The sequence below is a fragment of the Amphiprion ocellaris genome, chromosome 6, assembly GCF_022539595.1.
Source record: "Amphiprion ocellaris isolate individual 3 ecotype Okinawa chromosome 6, ASM2253959v1, whole genome shotgun sequence".
In the NCBI taxonomy this organism is placed as follows: domain Eukaryota; kingdom Metazoa; phylum Chordata; class Actinopteri; family Pomacentridae; genus Amphiprion; species Amphiprion ocellaris.
The window spans coordinates 24,632,111-24,654,432 of NC_072771.1; the positions used below are offsets into that span (position 1 = coordinate 24,632,111).

General features: G+C 38.4%; 2 protein-coding genes across 5 annotated transcripts in view; one reads left to right on the forward strand and one right to left on the reverse strand.

Moving 5' to 3' along the window:
• Positions 1 to 283: 283 nt before the first annotated feature.
• slc6a4b (solute carrier family 6 member 4b) lies at positions 284 to 9,154 on the reverse strand. The gene is made up of 13 exons (XM_023269896.3): positions 8,870 to 9,154; positions 7,841 to 7,975; positions 7,466 to 7,685; positions 7,175 to 7,313; positions 6,935 to 7,069; positions 5,699 to 5,802; positions 3,749 to 3,876; positions 3,523 to 3,635; positions 2,998 to 3,129; positions 2,763 to 2,862; positions 2,544 to 2,644; positions 1,769 to 1,936; positions 284 to 1,671 (listed from the first exon to the last, which is right to left on the reverse strand). The coding sequence occupies exons 1-13, from the start codon at positions 9,069 to 9,071 to the stop codon at positions 1,591 to 1,593; spliced, it is 1,758 nt and encodes a 585-aa protein (XP_023125664.1). The 5' UTR covers positions 9,072 to 9,154; the 3' UTR covers positions 284 to 1,590.
• Positions 9,155 to 14,578: 5,424 nt separating this feature from the next.
• sgsm1a (small G protein signaling modulator 1a) overlaps positions 14,579 to 22,322 on the forward strand; it is a 39,147-nt gene continuing 31,403 nt past the window's right edge. For all 4 annotated transcript variants that reach the window (XM_023269907.3, XM_023269910.3, XM_023269912.3 and 1 more), the window contains exons 1-2: positions 14,579 to 14,673; positions 14,802 to 14,845. In XM_023269907.3, the coding sequence (XP_023125675.2) occupies positions 14,655 to 14,673; positions 14,802 to 14,845 (63 nt within the window). In that variant the 5' untranslated portion in view covers positions 14,579 to 14,654. The remainder of the gene's footprint in view (positions 14,674 to 14,801; positions 14,846 to 22,322) is intronic.

The following is a 22,322-nucleotide window of genomic DNA, read 5'->3' on the forward strand; positions in this document are numbered from 1 at the left end:
TAGAATATCTAATAGAGCAGCAACAGCCAACAGCCATTACAAAGACACAAAGATAACCATATGGAGATTTGCAACAGCAAGCCTCTCATGTAATCTCCTACACATTTACAATTCAGGGAGAAAATATAGCAACTGTTTTAACATAAATGGTGGAATTTGTGTGAAACTACCAAAAAATGTGTTTTTTTTTTTATTATATTCATGTTTAACCTCCAGGAATGAAAAGAGGCACAAAGATAAACCATATAATTTATAATATAATTAATTTATACACATTTTCTTGCAGAAAGCACATTGGAGAGGCCTGAAATCACACAACAATCATCATCACTTTGCTCATCACATTACTCTAAGAATATAAATGAAGCATACAGCTTTTTAGATTAGCTACCACATAATATACTGTATATCTGCAACAACATTCAATACAGCATCGACTAAAATAAATAAAGGATTGTAATTTCAACTGATTTGGTTCCATTTAACCTCATAATATGCTGCTCATTTGATCAGTGGTTAAAAAAAACAGTCTTCAATTAGAGAGTGAAAACATTATCTGGAGAGGCACAATACCAATAAATAATCAATACAGCCTTTACAATATTTGTACATACAGTGTAATATTTATTCAAATTAAGGCAAAGCTGTGTGGAGTTAAATGAAGACATAAGATGAAAACCAAAAATGACATTTTGAATTTGAAAAACTAAAGTAATACACAAACAGCTGCACAAAGCCTAGTTAAGGTTGCATTGAAAATGTTGGTTACACACACATGTACAAAGCATCCACTTTATGAAACAACACAGTCTATAAAACTATAAATATAGTTTTCAAGTAGTCTTTGTCTGTGTGCCTCACTTACCTCCATTACAAACACTTGTAGGGAAAAACAGAACATTTTTTTGTAGATATATCCAGCAGCATCCTATACAAGCACTGCGTTACAGATTTACTGTGTCAGTACGAACTACAGCATTGACTAGGATTGTAATTTCAGCTGGTTTGGTCCCATTTCACCTCATAATACGCTGCTCCTGTAATTAGTTAAGCAGTAAAAAAAAAACAAAAAAAACAATGATAACCTCACCGCTGCAGCACTGGTGCAGCCACTGTTAGTACATCTGAACATGCAGAGCTGATTTAATCAAACCTTCACAAAGTACCGAAAATACAGAACTTAAGAGGACATGTTCCCATGCAATAGAAATGATGTGCTGAATTTTACATTTAGAAATACATGTTTTTATTTTCCTTGGCATCGTGTTCTTGTAAGGTCAATACAGACAGACCATTCAATTTACTACTGACTCCTACAACCACACAAAAGCAACACTTGAAAATGGCAATATGTGAAAGCTATAAACTATCTTGGCAGTGCAGGTCTGAGTCACACAGACGTTACACATATGGCAAAGATATGAATATTGCTATCTCAGTTCCCCTTAGAATTACAAATTTAGCAGCATTTAAGTTTTTACAGTGTACACATCATAAGCAGGTCATGATGTCCGATCAGGTTTGGTCACAAATAATTTAAAGAGTGTGGCTTGAATGGGAATCTACAAGCAGATGAAGGTGTTTTTCTTCCTATGGGACTGTAGCCATGTTGAGGTTGTCGGCGTGGATGTCTGGGATGGTTCTCTCTGGTCTCACACACACCGCCAACCTCTGCGGAAAGCAAAGCGTTCATGAAGGTTGCTTTAAAAGAAAATGTGAGGAAATTTATGCTTTGAGCACGCCTTTGTCTCACTCTTCATCCTCTGACCTGTTTCAGAGACCCAGGGGTCCACACCAACTTGTAGACCATGTAGATGGGGATCCACATGAAAGATGAGAAGCCGATGATGTACCCGACAGTGATGCTCCAGTCTGGATACTTATAGTCAAACAGCGTGAGGGACGGCGCTTTCAGCATGGAGCTCACTATGATATACTGAGAAGATCATAACATTTCCATATATGTTAATGCAGCTGTAATATTCTGAGACAGGAGGGGTAATGTACTTGTCACACTTTCACACATTACTAAAGAAATATACAAAGGGAGTCAATGTGGTGTTATAATGCAAAATGTCAACAGGAAGACAACCAGAGAGATGGATGCAAACCAGAGGTAAGGATATTAAACAGTATGTAGAGGAGAAAGACTGACGTTTGCCCAAGTGTTTTGCAATATACATGCTGCAGGAAAAGTTTTAAGGAAGATATTTCATGCAGAGGAGGGTTTAATCTACAGAGGGGGTTGAGGTGTTTGGTCTCTGCAGCCTTCAAAGGCCACTAAAGCAGTCGTCTCTTGATCTTAAGCTTTCACTCATATCTTGGTCCGCAACAGCCAGTTGATCTCTGGATGACTTAAATGGATGATGTTTGTTTGATCTTATTTTTAAAGCACTGCACGTTAAAGTATTCCCAGTGTCTGAAATTGAATGAAGGATCTTCTGTTTTTCATGTGATCTAAGTGCATCTTAGCTCTGTAGACATTTGGACTCGCTTGTCGGGTGTTTACTGTAAATACAGCTCAGAATATTTTTGTATCTTACCGCCAGGAATGCTGGACTGATGGCAACCCAACACACTTTCCAGAACAATCCTGGAGCTGTGCCCAGCATAGCCTGAACATCACTGCTAAATCTTTTGATACCTGTAAGCAGCGAAAATAACACAGTGTGCAGAGGATTTGATTCAAAGGGTCAACAAGATGAAAGAAATAGAAAGAAAGACAGACAATGACAATCTTTTTTTTTCTTTTTTTTTTTTACCATAGAACCAAGAAACTGCGATGGCCTCAAGGAAACCCACTGCAATAATGGAGCTTCCGACTCCAAACTCCTCCAGCAGCTTCACCACATAGGCTCCACCCTGCCGACAACATTTTACATCGACTTAGACCATCATCAGCCATCACTGAGTTTCAGCAACGCATGACAGATATCAGAATTTTAATTCACTGCGATTTAAACAAAGGTGAACTAATTTAAAACACAAATGACTTACATTTGTGAGGGTGCTCAGAGAGCCCAAAAAACAAACAACTACCAAGCCCAGGACAAAAAGTTCCCGTCTGTGAGAGAAATGATCGGGGTATTCATCCAATACAGCAGTGATGATCGCCTCCAGCCCTCCAAACTGAAGCACAGAATCACAGTACAACATTATATCAGATACTTAATATCAAGAGAGAATTCTACATTTCAGTAAAATTAGCTTCACTGCAGCAATAGACCACTCCCACATTTCCATGCTTGAAGTTAGTGGAAAAAAACCCAAATTTGTTTGTTTTATTTTGTTGAAATGAAACCGTATTGCAATAAGTAAAAGGCTACTTTTATTTTTCAGAGGATTACATTTAGTCAGACTTAGTAACATTTAATCCTGTGTAACATAATCTAATATGTAGCTCATGAAAATGACTATTCATTCACAGGAAGTAGAATGTTCTTGCATAATTTATCATTTTTATGTGTTTCTTTGTCATGTTTGTATCATGTGCTCATAGCGTCCAGATTTCACAGTTCGTACCGTGCTGTCCAGACCCAGCGTGATCATCATCACAAAGAAGATGATTGCAAAGAAGGTCGAGCCCATCATGTTTGCAATGGCCTCTGGGTACGTGATGAAGAGTAAACTCGGACCTGGAAAGCACAACAGCATTGAATGTAAAGAAACCAGGGTATTTTATGGTATTCTTTTGATTATTGAAGAAGATTGTTGCTATAGTTGTTTTATTTTCTTCATATTTGCTGACCTTTATCTCTGGCAACATCCTCAACCTCTACCTTCCTCATCTCTGCCATGTATCCGAGCACCGTGAAGATTACGAACCCCGACACGAAGCTAGTCAGACAGTTTACCAGACTGGTCACAATGGCGTCACTGTTGAGGAAGAAATTAAACTCTGTTCAAGGAAATGCAGTACAATTACAGTCACACATATTGCTTATACATATGAACATGTTTTTAAGGCAAAATCTGTATTTCTTTTAAATAAACTGCACTATTCTAGTGTATTTCTGTCTGCAGTGACAGACAGGTCAGCACTGACCTTTATGACCTTTGTTTAACGGATTCCTCTATATGCTTTGTTCAGCTTTGTTATGTTTCATGAATGAACTCCTGACAAGCAACCACATGCATCCTGCAGTAATACTAATGAGGAAAACACAACAGAAGGATGTATGATGTGGGATCATTGGAGGTGTAAAACTATCTCTGCATTTACCAATGTTAACAGCCTTCTAGTAATTACCGAGTGTCAGTCTGCAGCTTTTACAAAAAAAAATTCTTTTGATATTTTATTCCATTATTTGTACGTGACAATGGAGACAAACAATAAATGAAGGGACAAAGAGTAAAAGAATGACGAGCAGCAAAGGTACCGAAAATAGACCGAGGCAGTTGCTTTTTTTAAGGCATATTCGCTCATGAGTTATTATCCTTGACCACTCGGCTATCGGGTCGCCTCCAGAAATTTTTTTAAAATGTCATTTTTCCATCTCCAGGAAGGATTATATGAAGAACTTTATTGTTGAAACTCATGCTATGTGCTCCAGTCCAAACATCCATAATTGTGAATTGTTTCTCCCAAAGCATTTTAGCACTTTATTATTTATTCGTGTTGTGCATTTCTTTTATATATTACGAAATATACCATTTGGAGGCAGAATTGGCAATTTATAAGACATATTGTAACTAAAATTATGTAAATACTGAGGAGAAAATAAGAACATTTATTACAAAAAAACCCCCATATATTATATTTTTGTTTTGGGCTGCACAGTGGATCGGTGGTTAGCACTTTCGTCTTGCAGCTAGAAGATCAACAGTTCACGTCCTGGCTTTCCTGGGATCTTTCTGCATGGAGTTTGCATGTTCTCCCTGTGCATGCATGGGTTTTCTCTGGGTACTCTGCCTTCCTCCCACAGTCCAAAAATATGCTGAGGTTAATCGGTGACTCTAAATTGTTTGTAGGTGTGAATATGAGTGTGCTTGTTTGTCTCTATGTGTAGCCCTGTGATAGACTGGTGACCTGTCCAGGGTGTTCCCTACTTTCACCATAAGTCAGCTGGGATAGACTCCAGCCCAACGTGACCCTAATGAGGATTAAGCAGTGTATAAATAATGGATGGATGGATATATATTTGTTTAGTCAAAAACTGTGCTGAAAAGCATGATCTCTTGAAGGAATGACTCATTATGTTTTTGAAATGTGTTTGGAAAATGTTTGATGCTTCTTACGGAAACAAACTGACTCATGCAGCATCCCGTTTCATTCACAATCTGTCTGTTTGCTACTACAGTTTCCACAAATGCCACTTTGCTCTGCTAATCACATCAGTAACACACACCATTAGTCATACTAGGACTGTATATTTAATCTCTCCTGTGCACAGCTTTGCATTTACATCCACCATGTAATATTCACCGCTCCTCCCTCTAATATCATTGTCTGCTGCAACACTGTACTTAAGGCATTAACAATAAATCCACAGGGTCTCCATGGCTTGCTGTGCACTAAAGTCATTCAGCGATAACCTTAAATTCAAAAGGAGATGTTTTTTTTCATATTCCACAGACTGCACACTGTGGGCAGAGGTTGCAGCCTTTCATTCAGACCATTTGTCTTTCCAAACTGTGTTTAAACCACAAATGCTGATTCACACTAATCAGTATATCACAGGTCAATCGAAATTCTTACCGATAGCAGTTATTAGTGAAGGGGTTGTAGCTGGAGAGAGCCAGGAGGACCCCAAACCCTGGCCCAAGAGAGAAGAAGATCTGAGCAGCAGCATCCACCCAAACCTTGAGAACACAGAAACAGAAAGAGCAAGAACACTGTTGAGACTCCAACTTTATGTGTTCTGAGACGTTATAGGTTGCATTTAAAAGTATAAAAAATATACTCAGGCCAAATGCATTTCTTCTAGTCCTTTTTATCGATTTAACATCATCAAATGATCACTTTTTAAATTTTTCTGATTTGTGTCCTGATTGCTGTTCTGATAGGAGTCTAGTTGCCACACAGCTGTACGCTGGGAGATCTGAAGGGCAGCTTGCATTCAGCATTAAAAAGAAAGAGGACAGCGTTGGATATTGGTGAGTGAGACAGAAAGGGAGGCCTTTGTTAATGGGCAGAAAATCTAAACCAATTATGCATCTTATTATCCTGCTCGGTGGCTTATTTATGCATCTCATTTCATCTCATCCATATTCCCCTCCAACCAAAGACCTCACACATGTTTAGCAAACAACAGCAGCGAGCTGGGGATGAGGATGTTTCATACATCTAAAAGAAATATAGGCAGATTCTCAAGAGACTAATGGGTAGGTTTGAACAAATGTAGTGTATATATTAAAGTACCACCTCTCATGCTCTGAAGATCCAGATATTATTTCATTTCACCCGTTCAGCACATTAAATACTCATCAGCATTACTCCTAAATGTTCAACTGTGGAGAAAGTTGTGCTCCTTTTAGTCATCACCGTTTGCAGCATGAAGGTTCTTTTGGGAAATTGTGCACACACATTTTCGTTTTGGACTTTTGAAGATGAAAAAAGATGATTATCTGTTGAGGATAATAAAAAAGATTGCTTTGAAATAGATTAGCACTGTAAAAAGTGGCTGCGTCAAGTATGTCCACATCTGTCCACATCATCATCAAAAAATAAACTAAGCTTGTTTTTTGATGATTGTGTATATTTATTTAGATTTTATTTACTTTTTCCATCTATATTTTCCTTTTTCCTTTTCTTTCATATCTTTTCCTATGGTCACTTTCACATCAGGTGAGGCTTCAGGTAACCACAAAGTGATTTAAATGCTTAGAAAATGATGATGAAATGTGATTCTCGAGGAAGCAAACACACAAAACATGGCCATGCTTTTCAGGCTTGAATTCTATGCAGCCGATCGACCGACTTTGCCCAACTCACACTGGTCTCCAGCAGTTTATCCCACTGGGGTTTGAGGTAAAACACCACACCTCTCCAGGCTCCGGGCAGAGTGGCGCCTCGAATTAGCAGGATGAAAAGCACAATGTAGGGCAAGGTGGCGGTCACCCACACTACCTGGTGCAGAGAAGAGACATAAATCAGACAGACGAGGCAGCAGGAGATCAAAGATGCATGATTAAAGTAAAGACAGTATAATCTAAAGCAGCTGCAAAGTACTACCTTCCCTGAAGTCTTCACCCCTTTCCAGAGGCTAAAATACACTATGGTGAAAATGAGGAAAAGGCAGAGCATCAGCTGCCAGCGAACACCCCCGACGTCTCTCAGCCCCGATGACTTGTGGATCTCCAGAACATTTCTCCTGTTAAAATAAGAACACATAAATCATCAGGCTTTCAGCACACACACCATAAGTACAGTTCCAAAGGCACCGACTGACAGTATTTGTGTAGAGTATTACTGTAAAGCTATTTATATATGTGGTTTCTGTTACTCACACTTACATGCACTTACGTGTAAAATTCCTCTGCCGGAGATCTGGAGGAATTCGTCCAGGTGACGTTGTCCATGCCAAAATAGTTGGTGCAGTTGGGGGTATTCCACACGTTGTCACAGTTTGTCCAGGGCAGAATGCTGGAGAAGGAGGAGTAGAAATAGAAGAGGGCCCAGGCGATGATGGTGTTGTAGTAGAAGGACACGTACAGAGCGATGATACATATGGCGTATCCTATACCTGAAAGAGAAGGAAAACAGAGGAGGTTTCTCATGACATGACAAAATAAGGATTCACAAGCTTTTGGACAAGCTAGAGATATAAAGCCTGCCATGTATTGAATATCATGTATTTAATATGAACATGTGCAGCTGAGCAGCTCAGTGAGGTCTTACCTTTGAAAATAGGACAGATGTGTTTCCATATGGATATGGCTCCAGTTCTGTGGAACTGCCCCAGTGCCAGCTCCATGTAAAAGAGCGGCACGCCACCGAAGATGGCCATCAATATGTAGGGAATAAGGAAAGCACCTGCACAGGGATCCATGAGGGTAAATGTTATGTAGGAGGGTTTTTTTCATGAAAGCTATGAAGACTGTAGCTGTCTTATCTGTAAACCACAAACTAATACTCTTAGAAAAGTGACTGAAGACAGTTTGAATCTCAGATAAAACAATAAAAACAATATATTTTACTTCAAAGATAAATTTACAAGAATTCAAATGTTTGTTGTTGTTTTTTTGTTTTGTTTTGTTTTGTTTTTTACATTTTTGCTGAAGCTGACACTTCTCTGACATACACAAAATTATAAAATTAAATGTTTACATAATCCTCTGTTTATTCACATTATAGTCTCTTATCTTCACTCTATTCTAACTCTCTATTCTGTAATTGCCTTGTGTTCCTTTTAATACATGTTATGTCTCATGGTAAGCAACTGAAATGTTTTGTCTTTGAAAGATGGCACGCAAATAGCTACATAAATAAACTTGCTCTGTGGGATTGGCTGCTGTAATGTAATCAGCTTTAAAAGAAGTATAAAAGCATCGAGAAAAGGTATTATAACTTGATACACAATAACTCAGCTGTGCAGAAAATGCTTTAAAAATATAAATATATAAATTTCAAATGTTTTTTTTCTGCTCTAAAAACGTCTGTCCTCATATGACTTCGTCAAACTCTTGCATTGCAGATATTAATATAGTGACCAAATACTGCGATTAGAGACTTTGTAATGGATATTTATGTGACGAATGCGTACTTCAGCACCATGGACAGTTTCTGCTGTCAGTTGTGCAGCAAATTCTGACATTAAATTGTTTTGAAGTCAAAAAACAAGTTTTCCCCCCCAAGTGGCTCCACTCTTAACATCTCAAATTCTGACTCGTTAAGTAAATCTGCTGTGAAAACCTGTGGATCACTCACCGCCTCCGTTTTGGTAACATATGTACGGAAACCTCCAAACATTCCCCAGGTCCACCGCAAAACCAATGACAGATAAGAGAAAATCCATCTTTTTGCTCCATTTGTCCCTGGAGTCCGTCTGGGTGATGACCGGCACCGGGACCGCGTTGTTGGAGCTGTATCCCGGGTTCGGGGAGCCGTGGTGGGTCAGACTGCCGGCCATGACCGCTGAGTCCTGTCGGGGCACCGGACTGTGAAAAGTCAGCCAGAGGAGCAGCTCCACAGAGAGGAGGAGGAGGTTGGTGCTGAGCTGATGACAGGCCGAGTGGGAGGAGTTGGTGGAGCTGCAGCGGACACTCGGGGATACCTGTGAGTGGATGAACACAGGTTAGAGTGGATTTCACCTTCTCTCTCAGCTAAAACATCCCAGCTGATTTTAAGGCTCTAAATCATGTGCGTTTTGGCTGATCAATAATGTGTCTTTCTTGTACTACCTCGTGTAGTTTTGTAACGAACTAAATTTCTGACTTCAACAGCAGCTGATTGGAGTGCAGCTTTTATTAATAGTTTCTTCATTTCAGCTGTTAAATGATAAAGTTTTGACTTTATAGCTGCCAGATTTCATTCAAAGCAACAGGTTGCGCAATTCGAAGCAACAGGTTGTCCATTAAAGTTAATGTGGATGCTTGTGGGTGTCAAGATTTCTAATTATTTATTATTAATCAGCCTTTAACCCTTAGATGCACGAGGGATTGGACCCTACACCCTTCTATTAGTGGGTAAAAAATGACCCGTAAAAGAATAAATGTGTTTTTAATGCAGTTTTTTTTGGTTGTATTGTATTTTTGTTGACACAAGAATGATTTCATGATTGACATATGTTCATTTTTCACTTTATAACATATTTTGAACATTTTGATAATTGAAAAAGAAGAATATTACACAGAACAGCAATAGAAGAATGTCGACCTCCATTTTGTTGACACTTCTCCACAGTTTTCCTCCAGCTGTTGCTGCTCTCCATCCCTAAAAGTCTGTGCACCCAGCACCTCTTGTATGATATTATCAGTGATAAAGAGCTTGAGGTAGTAATACAAATATTACAATTTCTTTAAAAAATATAAAAGGTAACAAACATTTAAATGGAATAACATCAAAAACATGTTTTTTTGAGGAAAAGCTGGAATATGAAATGATCAAAACTTTTCATTACAAAGATATTGCAAGAAAACAACCCTGCCGGGTCATTTTTGACCCACGTATGCATCTAAGCATTAATAGAAAAAAAAGGCAGAAGCAGAACATCACAGTCCATTCAGTTTATTAAAAACCTGATTATTGCTGCAAGTCATGTTCACAGAATCATAGTATGTAGCAACTTGATTGATTGTGACTTTCTGGGATTCAGGAGAAAAACTGACTCTATCCTACAAGTACTATAATAAAGTGAATTTTAAAGTACTTTTAATATATTTGAGTACTTCCTTTCAAATCATTGTATTCTGAGAGGGTAAACATGCTTTTTACACTATCATAAAAATATGGCTTCTAGTTGATTCCCTAATAAAGACTTTGCAATAAAATATATGCAAGCATATAAAATACAAAATACTGAGAAAGATTAAACAAATCTGTTTAATCTCCATATTTTTGAACAAGACTCGGAGTCGATGCTTTTTTTTCCCTCTCTTTTATTTTCAAGACTCATCAAACTGTGGTTTTCTTCACAACAGGTCTAAACTAAGCTGCTAGACTTGTTGCTTAAGGCTGACCTTTAAAAAATAAATAAATAAAAAGCTCCACCATAAGCCCCATGAGTAAAAATGCACAAATGAATGGCTACCAGTAACCTAATAATCAGTTACAGGAGGGCATTTTCTGCAGAGCAAGAGCTTTTAAGTAGCTATATTTAAATAATATTGATCATATCCTTATTTAAGAGTAAGATTTTGAATGGGATGGTTTTAATTGTAGTGTTTTTAACAAAGTTTAAGTGGATCCTAAAAGCAGAGGTCTTCTTCTAACACTGCCAGAAATGTATAAGAGCCGCTTTGATGATAACTTATTACACATAACTTTATTATGAGGTTTGAGAATTTTTGTAATAGGAGGCTAAACTCAAAGATATTTAATAATGAGTCTGAGTTCTCACCAGTCCAGAAATACAAGAACAACGGTGATTAATGGCCTTTGCAGCCAGTCAGGCATCTAAATATTATCCCTACTTTCACAGCAGAATGATGACCTTATGGCAAAATAGAATTTAATTCTGTTTTAAAAGTTAACTGTTAAAATAATTGGTGATATTACAGTAGAGGCTGTGGAGATCATTATGAGCAGTTGCTGTTTTCAATGTTGCCACAAAACAGTAGAAGAAAATATTATCATATTTTATCAATTAGAACAGTTTTGCAATTCCTTATTCGAGTTATGTTAAAAGCTGAGGTTAAAAGTTCATTCTTAGCATTTGAAAAAGAAGCTGAAAGAACACTTTCTGCTCCGTAGCTTCAAATTGTGTCCTGTAAATGCATAGCTGGCTTTCAGTATGTTAGGTTTCTAGGTAAATCTGTGTCTTCATTTCCAATTTCTCCATTCATTCTAAAGTCAAGAAAAGCTGACTTGTAAAGCATTTTTCTGGATCATCGTCACGAAATACATCACAATAAGAGATGCTGCAGTCCATCAAATGCTGTTGCAAAGTAGAAGTAAATAATAAAATGGTGGTGCAATGAATAAAACAATGTAAAGGCAATAAACAGATGGGTTAAAAACTGGGGGAAAACAAACAAAGAAACCGGTGAGGGGGTGGAGATAATGTTCAAACCAATGAGCAGTCAATCCATTTGAACTTCTGAAGGTTTCATACAGAACTCCATAAATAGCTCCTTGAACCATCTTAGCTTCCTGATCCTAAGTTAATATGGTTTGGTGAGGACAGCAAAATACAATCACGGCAGCTTAACTGCACTCATTAGGAAAACCTAATAAAAAGACTTGGTAATCAAATTCACCGCTTTTAGCACTGAGCAGTTGAAAAGGCTACTAACTGGATATTCAGAGAGCCACAGTCGTGCAGGCCTGCATGCAGCGAGAGTGCATCAAATGAGGTTACTTTGGGAAGTGGATATGACACAGAGACATCCAGCTCCATCATAAAATTGTCACTTAAAAGCCAAAGTGGCAGCCAAACTGTCTGGCCTGGTGTCACATGATTTGTTGTCTGACTCCGTCACCTGAAGCTGTCAAAACGGGAATAGATAGATAGATAGATAGATGGATAGATAGATAGATAGATAGATAGATAGATAGATAGATAGATAGATAGATAGATAGATAGATAGATAGATAGATAGATAGATAGATAGATAGATAGATAGATAGATAGATAGATAAATAGATAGATAGATGGATAGATAGACGGATAGATAGATAGATAGATAGATAGATAGATAGATGGATAGATAGATAGATAGATGGATAGATAGATAGATAGATAGATAGATAGATAGATAGATAGATAGATAGATAGATAGATAGATAGATAGATAGATAGATAGATAGATAGATAGATAGATAGATAGATAAATAGATAGATAGATAGATAGATAGACGGATAGATAGACAGATAGATAGATAGATAGATAGATAGATAGACGGATAGATAGATAGATAGATAGATAGATAGATAGATAGATAGATAGATAGATAGATAGATAGATAGATAGATAGATAGATAGACAGACAGACAGACAGACAGACAGACAGACAGACAGACAGACAGATAGATAGATAGATAGATAGATAGATAGATAGATAGATAGATAACTGTGTCTTTTCATTGCCAGAGTTTGAATGGGGAAGAGGAAAACAATCAGCTGAGGGGAAAGCTGTGGTTGTTCAGTCGAGGTGCAGGGGCCCCCGAGGGCCAAAACAATAACAACATAACAACAAACCACAGCACTGGCCTTCTCTAACATACAATCCTGTCAATCCGCATTGACACACATGGGCAGAAGAACATCAGACTGACAGGAGCCTCTATCACATGCCCTGGTGCCTGTTACAGCACGTCGACTCTAATCACACATGGGCATGTGCATGTTGGCCCCGGCCCCGAGACACTGCTCATAGACATGGATATGGCACAGCATTGTTAGTTGTAAAGATGGGGATGGTTTGACTTGAAATGTCTTTGAATTGTTGTCATTTAGAAAGTAATCATTCCCTGCATTCAACTTGTAGCTTCATTAATTTCTTGGATCCGTTTCCGATATAACTTCTGAAAATTTGTATATGTTCTCTAAGCTAACTACTGTCTTTATCAGTGTCTACTAACACTCATCAGTTGTGGCTCATTGCAATTGCACGGAGTGACCTGCTTCTTTTTTTTTCTGATGCACACATGTGAGAGCATCACTTCAGTGCTTAAAACAGAACATCGATCTGTTTCTGGGATGTAACTGATGTATTAAGATAAACACACACACACACACATAACACACACAATGTTACGCCAGTGTTGGTTCTCCTTTGACTAGTAGGCGAAGGCTAGTTGCTGAGCAGCTCTGGTGTGCTGTTTACTCAGGCAAAAGTCCTGCTATGACATTTAACACGACATGCTATTACCTCAAATTATCTAAAGCCACTGCAAGGTGTGAGTCATGCCAGCGAGGGAATCCTGTGTGAAAGATGTGGAAAAACAGAGGAAAAAAAACAGGATCCACCCTCCTGTCATCTCTTGTCATCACTCCATCTTTTCACCACCTGATCCACCTGACAGCTCGGTCCTTCAGGCGGAACTGGACTTATGGCCTCTAGACCTCTCACTCTACAATAGTTCACTGAAGCCTTCCAACTCCTCCCTGCTGTGACTCAAGATGATGTTTTTTTTTGCTCATATGCAACACATAAATATGAAAACTATTGCTATGTTTCCATAAAAGCGGATAATTTATCACCCTTATGGATTTACTGGCTCTCTCTGGGGGTCTTGGGCATGAAAAGTGAGATGACACAGTCGCCATCTTCTGGACAATATAAGTTATACCTCTTTGTATTACTGCTGTATGTCATAAAAGGTTCTTTTTGTACATTTTTCTTTAAAATAAAGGTAGTTCAGTAAAGCTAGATGACTGTAAAGGTCAATGTTTAATATTTTTTGGAAGATATTAAGTGCTTTCTACAAGTAAAAAAAAATTTTACAGTGTTATAGCTATCATTGTATATAATGCTAATCTATAAACTGTGACCAAATTTTCATTCCTTTTTAAAAAATCTGTAATCTGCAGATGCATTGTCGACATACAGGGAGGACTAACCTCCTTATCAGTCTTTTCATATCTTGACCACAAGATGGCATGAAGACAAAACATTTGTATGACAGCTACATTTACAACATGCACAAAACGCAGACCTATTACAAGCTTGTCTTCATATCAAGATTATGCATATTTTGAAATCATTTTGCACTAGATGATTTATGTGTAAAGACTACAAGAGACCACATCACATTAGTTTCTGAAATTCTGGGTAAAATCTTTATTAAAACTTCATTAAATTGCCGCACATTTGTGAGACATTATTCCTCACAGTTACACTTAATAGATAATGGATATACTGGGATTGTAATGCCACAAAGCTGCACAAAAAGGGCAATTTTACTGATTTGTGTGCCACCCAGTGGAAGCCTTGCATGCACCTTTAAGAGGCGTGTGTCCGGAGGAGGTGGAGTCGTGATCCTCGGCTCCGTGTTCAGGCAGCACTCCGTGGATGGGAGGGTTCTGTGTGCGCACAGGAGACAGGATCCATGGCAACAATCATGGCAGGTGGGAGCAGAAAGGACAAATTTATCTTCCTAAGTTCTGTTTTTGTGAGCATACATAACCAAATTAGTTGTGAAAGTGAGTTTTAAAAAAAAAAAAGTCCTGTGCGGATGATTTGTTGTGTGTTTCAGAGGCAGAGACCCGACAGAAGCTGCTGCGCACCGTCAAGAAGGAGGTGGGTGTTTTCAGCTCAGCACTTACCGAGTCGGAAAAACAAACATGTTGGTTTGTATGAAGCTGTGTAGTTCACTGTTCACAGGTGATCAGTAGCAAAGACTGACTCACACTTCTCTGTCTGCACCTGCTTTCCCAGGGGATGACACCTGAGAAAGATGTTGGTATGGGTGCACATCTGCACCACCACAGCCTCTTTAAATAGATTAGAAACCTGTATTACATATGAGACAATTAAAATCCACGCTCAGGATTTGCTGTTTGAGTGACAGTGCTGCAGCTCAGTGATTATTCGGGTGGAGAAGCAGCACGAAGGCAGCAGATTGTCTGTAGTCAGTGTTTGTGGTGTTTATGGCAAAGCAAACCATCAGCCCTCTGCCAAGCCGTTTGGTTGTGTTGGTGAGACACAAACTGTCTTTCTGTGTGTGCATCTGTGCGATGCCTGTAATGGATTGTATGTTGCTGAGTGGAAACAAATATGGAAGAAGCAGCTCCAGTGGTTTGCTCAGCTGGCTTCATGCCGCTCATCATCATCTGAAGTTACTGCAGCAACACAGCAGAGCAGAGTTCAGCAGAGATCAGATGAAATGTCACTGTGATTTAGTCTGGCTGACATTCAGACCCTGCATGATGGTTAAACCTCGCAAATGATCAGAGAGATCCTCTTGTCCAGAAACTTACCAGTTATTGCATCCTCCAAATGCCCTCTGAAAAATAGAACGTTCTGTCCTAGTTCACTTTTAACCGCTCAGGAATATTTTTGGAAATATTCTTAAAATGTTTTGAGATAGTTCTGCCGAGTTTGTGTAATGCTTTTAATGGGAAGTTTGATTTTTAGTAGGATAGCATTCTCTGAAGACATTTAAAACTGTTAGGGGGTAGCATTATTTGACTGTTATGCCCTTATGTTCCTAAAAACCTTATGTAGCATTGAGTGTTCATCCATTGTTATCACAGAACATTGTGATAATGTTTTATAGAAGGCCATTGTATAATGTATTTACCTAAAACATTCTCAGAACTTTCAGGCAAAATGTTCCAGCTTTGTTAATATATACAAATAAATACTTTAAGGCTTCAATAACATATGGGAAAACCATTTTTGAATGTTACTTTGGGAACATTCTTTGTTTTCCTTGAACATAATCTGACAGCATCCTCCAAACATCCTGGACCACTTTTAACCTCACAGAAATGTTATTGGAAATGGTAAATTACCTTAAAGCATTCTTTGAACAATAGAGTCAAACTTTCTAACATTATTAGATCTTGTAGATGACGTTAGCTGTTCCCTGCTAGCTGAGTAACTATGAAGCTAACTAACCCAGCAGTCACAGCTAGCAGGTAAATGATAATAATAAAATATCTAGTTTGGGTAGTGAAACCTGCTTTAATTTGGGGCGTGTGGCAATAAATCTCCAGTGAGGAAAGATTTTTGACATAAATAGGCTAAGTTTATTTAAACAGTTGGTGCAGCTGGCAAGAAACTAAAGCTCCTCACTGAAACCCAGAATTATAATAATAGAAACATTTTCACTGCAGTGTGATTAAATATTTATTGCTGAACCAATTCAGCTTAAAAAAAAACTAAGTATAACTTGACTGTATTAGAGATAGAAGACATATCTTTTAATGCTAGCTTGTCCTGTTAGCAAACAGATGTGTGTGTTACTTAATTGTGTTTCCATTGTCCTGCAGCGCTGTGTACTCTACTACTGAGGTTTTTGTTTTCCTCTGTTTGTTCAGGGAAGGTTTCCTCAATATCACCCACACCTCACCAAACATTTACAGTAAACACCCTGCGAGCTGTCCGACACAGCCTAAACTCTCCAACTATTGTTGGGTTTGGACACACTAAAAGACTCCCCTTAAGAGGAGGACCATTAACAGCAGCTGATTGTTACACATCGACCCTTCCTGAACAGTTTCCCGTCATCCAGACCACATTTTTACCATCCTTTTATTAAACGTTCTTTTTTTTAATTGCCTAATAAATTACTAGACTTTATTTATGCCAAACAAAAGGAGATAATAATCCTGGATCTTGTGGGAGGAAGAATGTGGAGACTTTGGTCTGATTTGTTTTCTGTTTGCAGTCTTATCTGTAGAGACCAGACGCTTCCTATGACTAAACTGGCCTTCTGTGTGTCTGCCTCGCTGAGATTCACCCACAGTGGCTCGTATTTTGGTGGTGTGACAGTCCATTTTATTCTCAGATAAAACTTAATGAAAATCAGCATTTATCTGTACATATCTTGTGCTCCAAGCAGTTCCTAGACATTTTTAACTCCTGTCACATTTTTCTCACTGTGGATCCATTTTTCACTCCAGTTTAAGTCGTGATTTCTATGGAAACAGCACAAACATACCTAGAAGTAGAAATAACTTAGAAATGTCTTGTGTGCATTATAGCAAAGGTGGAAGTTGATGCACAAAAAAATGCTTTACTACTTACATTTTCATTTTTTTTTCATTAATTCTTCCAATTATTTTCTGAATTCTTGTCTTGTAACAGATGGCTGTAACTGAGTTATGACCTTTCAGTTGTGCTGAGAAGAACAGGATTTTTAGATTTTTACAAAATTTTGTCGGTCCAATCTGTTAATCTTTGGTAATTTTTTGCAGAAGACACGTCTAATAAAATGATTTTGATGAAATATCTCAATTATAAGGTCAGATTTGGTTAAATTTACTGACAGACCTGCATGTCAACTGGCAGCAAATTGAAAATCCAACTATTCTTTCAGTTTTTACAGTTTCTAGCTTTGATGAATTGTGTAATTTTGACAATTTTTTTAAACTGATGACATACTTTTTTATAGCGGCTTTCGGGTTTTAGGGTTCAGAGAAGGATTTTCATATACAACCATGTTAGAAAAAGGACATCCGATAGAAATTAAGTTTTTTTTGTAGCACTCGATCCTCTTTGATAGTGTCTACAGACTAAAGTAATATACCCATAAAAAGCTAATTTTGACAACAGATGTGTAGAGAATTTAAATAAATAAAAAAAACTGATCAGTCACATGGCAAAAGTAAGTAAATTTATCACACCCTCAGATCCATAAAATTGAATTCAGGGGTTCCACATTTGGTGCCAATGATTGGAACTGAAGTGTGTGGTGTCATCATGCCAAGATTTAAAGAGCTCTCTACGGCCTTTAGAAAAGGATGCTTATCGGTCTGGCAAGTCTGGGAGTCTGGCAGTTTGTGTGGGACTGGCCTTCCCACCCAATTCACACCAAGAGCAGACAGTTTGATGCAAATAGAGAACCCTAAAATTTCATTGTGGGATCTGCAGGTAACTCTGCAGTTTTTGGTTGTCAAAGTGTTGCATCTGTGGTCAGATAGAGGCTACAAAATGTGACCTGCATGGGAGGTGTGTCAGGACAAAACCTTTGCTGCCCAAAAGGAATATTCGAGCAAAGCTACAGTTTGCCAGTGAACCTTCAGGGAAAGAACAGGCCTTTTGGGATAATGTGCTCTGGACAAACAAAGGACACAGGAACAGTAGACATGTTTGGCAGCTTTTTAGGGAAGGAAGCTCATATTAATTGTGAAACAGGGTGGTGGAGGCATTATGGTTTGGGCCTGCTTCGCTGCAGTCTTTCAATCAACTGTGAATTCTACATCATACTAGAGTGCTTGAAAATAATGTAGGACCATCTGCCTGAAAGTTGAAGTTGACCTGGGCACGATAATGGTTGACTTACTTTAGCAAATCCACCAAGGAATGACTCAGAACAAGGAAATATAGGGCTATAGAATGGCCTCACATTCGAAGCATGTAGTTCATGCAAGAAAACATCCAAACATCTTGCAACTGAGGTGTTCTTCCTCTGTATAAGGTCAGAAATGTGGTCAGCTATGCAAAATGTCTACAAGAAGCTATACCTGCTAAAAGTAAATATTAGCTTCTGAAACTTCTGTACTTACTTATTCTGAAGAGCAATTATGTCTGTTGATATTGCATTGACAAAGTAACCTTTCAGTAAGTAGCCTTAGTCACCTCTATTAGCAGAATCTGCTTCAAGGAGGATCCAGTATGTTCCTGTCTTAAAACACGAGTGTATTTAGGTGTTTTTCCAGATACATATCTCTTCCCCCTTGAGGAAAGATAGAGGCTGTTGCTACTTGTACCATTTTTTCCATTAGTTTCTGATTATTATTACTCAGTGTGTGTTGTGCCATATGGTGTCTCTATGCTGTGTGTGTTCTCACACCCTTGTAGTCCAGCTGGTTTTGTGCCATCAGTCGGATATACCTGGATGTGAGCCATTATCCAGAGAGCGCAGGATGTCTGTGGCAGCAGAATTACCTTCTGGCACTAAATTGGTTTGAATGAGAACTCTTGTTTGCCTTAGCTTTGATACAGAAGCCCTCTCTGTGTCTTTGTTGTGCTCTGATCGCACTCCTCCCACCGTCTTCCTGAACAACACATACGCACACAACACAAATACACACCTGTGTTTGCTAAAGGAGAGAGAGCGAGAGGAAGAAAGACTATGAGGAGCTGCACCGTTCAGTTTCCTGTTTCATTTCTTATCGCTGAGTCTTTCTACCACTTTTGTTCTGTTTTATGCCTAATGGAGAAAATTGAGATTCTTTGATAGAAAACATTCTTTCAAGGTTGATACATTCATTCTGCAGGGAACTCACAGGGAAAACAGGAAATATTACTGCTGCTATAGACGCACCTGGAGATTCTTTTAATGAGACTGTTGTCCAGTTTTTCACCTTTCTCTGAATAAATTCATAGCGAGGTTTTCCAACTGATAGGATGGGATTAGCTAGCTGTAGGGAGAGAAGAGCATTGCTGCTGCACCACTTGTAATCAAACTGAATGTGCTGATGGCTGAACTAAACAAATTGGTCGACCTTATGTGAGTGAAGTGTGGAGCCTCTTCTAAAGCAGCGTTTTTATGGTTTGCCTCAACCTTGAGCGATAGAACATGTGTAATGTAAAATTATTTCACATTGAGGCTGAATACATGGTCTTAATGGTGCAAGCTCACCAAAAGGCAAAGCCGCATGAACAAAAAGTCATAAAAACTGAAATGTATTACTCTGTCTGCTCATGACCTGATCAAAAAAATCTTGAGAAAACACTGAATATACCTTGTGGTGAGATTTTTTTTTTTTTGTCAACTCTTTCAGGCTGTCGTGAATTGATTGATCTTGTGTTTTAATTCCTTGTAATTGTTGATCAGGCTTTTTGATTTATCATTAAAGTCTAATTGGAGTAATAGAACCATATTTTGAATCGACATTTCCATGGTGAAATTGTAGTTTTATGTGCAACAGTCCTAAATTGGTCTTCTATTTTGTTAGTTTTTTATTTTTTTTTCCACTGTGTGCTCGCTTCATTCAGTGGTGGCCATCGAGGTGATAAATAATGAAGGCTGGATGTTAATGGATGGGGCTTTCTCTCTCTGCCTCTTACTTCTTGGCTCTGCTGTTTGCAGGAGTTAATTGGAATACTCAGAAGATCTTTTATCACTCTGGCCGTTGCCTTGCAGCTACGGTGGTTAGATAGAGCAGATTCATCAGACTTTGCTGCTGCAACAGGAGTATTTAATGACTGCTGTAACATCACGTTCATTGTTCCATCTGTATATTTGAGTGAAAATCTCATTTTGTTGGCATTGTAATAAATGTGGCTGCTTTAAATGGGAAAATCTTGAAAGATTTCCGCTTATTTTGAGCGCACAGCAGCATACAAGGCGGCTGAATGATACCCGGAATGGCAACAACACAGTACATCTAGATGTGATTAGTGGCTGTAGTTGGAGAGCTGCAGTCATTCTTGTTTAATTCAGAGATGAATGAATGTTGTTTATGCATCTCTTAGGCGGAAGTGATCCACAGTGAGACACGTGCCGTCTCCATGGAAACCTGCGGGTTGTCTGTGCTTAGACACTTTACCATATAAATTCCTCAGAGGCCTGATCTGTAGCCCAGATGAGAGAGATGAGGAAAGACAAGGAGGAGTCTGCTTCCTCAAGTTAGCAAATCAATCAGCTTTCTGTGTGTCAGGTGCACTCAGAGAGAACGCTGGTGCACATTAGTCCCCTGTGTTTTATATGTTTGTGTGTGCGACTGCAGGCTTTTATATAAGTCTCATCATGAGCAGAGCTGGTGTGAATCACATTAGACTGTCTCTGTTGTGTTGGCAGCGTGAATCATTCCTGTTGATGCCGAAGAGGACAATGCTATTGATGCGAACAGGCCAAATGTGCATAATGACTGCTGTCCAATTAGTGAGTGTTGACATGTTTTCAGGGGAGCAAGGTTCTGAGCACATTTGTTTTCCAAGTGTTGAGAAATAGAGATTAGTCACTTCAGGTCCTCATCTTGCATTGACAGTGCGAGTGCAGCCGGTGCTCAGTGGGCAGATTTGTCTCACCACCACACACCATGTGTCTGTCTGTATGCCTTCACATATGTATGTAGTCTTTAAAAACAGGGCTGGAAAACATGGTGACATATACTGAGAGATGATAGAAAACTACCATGAGTTTAAAGTCAGAATTTTACAAGCAATTTAATGAAGCTGCTTGTTTTTTGAATTACCCAAAAAGACATTTACGTTCAGTTATTTTTTTTTTTTCAGTGTTTATAAATGCGTGCTCAATTCACTTTACAGAAACATTCAACTGATTTATGGGTTAGCCAATATTTTTGGATAATATTTGGCTGTCACAGATAAATCAGCATATTGTCCAATATGAAAACCTGTACAGAACATCATGAACAAACATACACTCGGGATAATTCAGAAGTGGTGTCATCACACAGTCTGTTCAGCAGAGCAGCTCTGATTTCATAGTTTAATATACTGAGCACAGTGTGCAGCACATGTAGCAGAGCACGTATCACAACTGAGTCAAATGGTGTCTTCACATTAAGTTGCAAAACAGTTTGCACAATAAATTTCTGGAAATTTAGCAAAGAATGACCCATCATTTTTTCTACACAATATTGCTTGACTATGTATATGAATATATCTGTAATATTGATTGATATATTAATATTTATTATCTAGAAACTGGTATCGGAATCAAATGCAATATTCAGGCCTTTTTTAAAAACTTATTTCATTATCTCCAGTTTATGCTGCTTTATACTTAATCCTCATTATTTTTGGGAAAAACATATTACTTTTTACCTATTTATGTGATAATTTCTGCTTATTCTGAAGATGAAGAAGAAGAATTGCTAAATGAAATACATGACCAGCTGGATGAAGTACAGTTGGTAGTATTGGCTCCATATTGACTAACTGCAACGTTAAAAAGCAACCCTGCAGTTAGTACTAATACCCTAGTAATCACATGGTAACTCTGACATAGGCTAGTCTTCTGACTCACTACTTTAACATTTTTAATGTTTTAACTTGTTGGTTCTGCTAATGTAAAATTCTGAATGCTTTACAAACCTGTAAGGATATTGTACTTGAAGTGACCTGAGAGAAAACT

Coding starts and splice junctions, on each gene's coding strand:
- slc6a4b (XM_023269896.3), bottom strand. CDS start 9,071: ATGGCCGGCAGTCTGACCCACCACGGCTCCCCGAACCCGGGATACAGC. Junction 7,314..7,465: donor CCGGCAGAGGAATTTTACAC/GTAAGTGCATGT, acceptor TTATTTTAACAG/GAGAAATGTTCTGGAGATCC. Junction 2,863..2,997: donor CTCTGAGCACCCTCACAAAT/GTAAGTCATTTG, acceptor TGTTGTCGGCAG/GGTGGAGCCTATGTGGTGAA.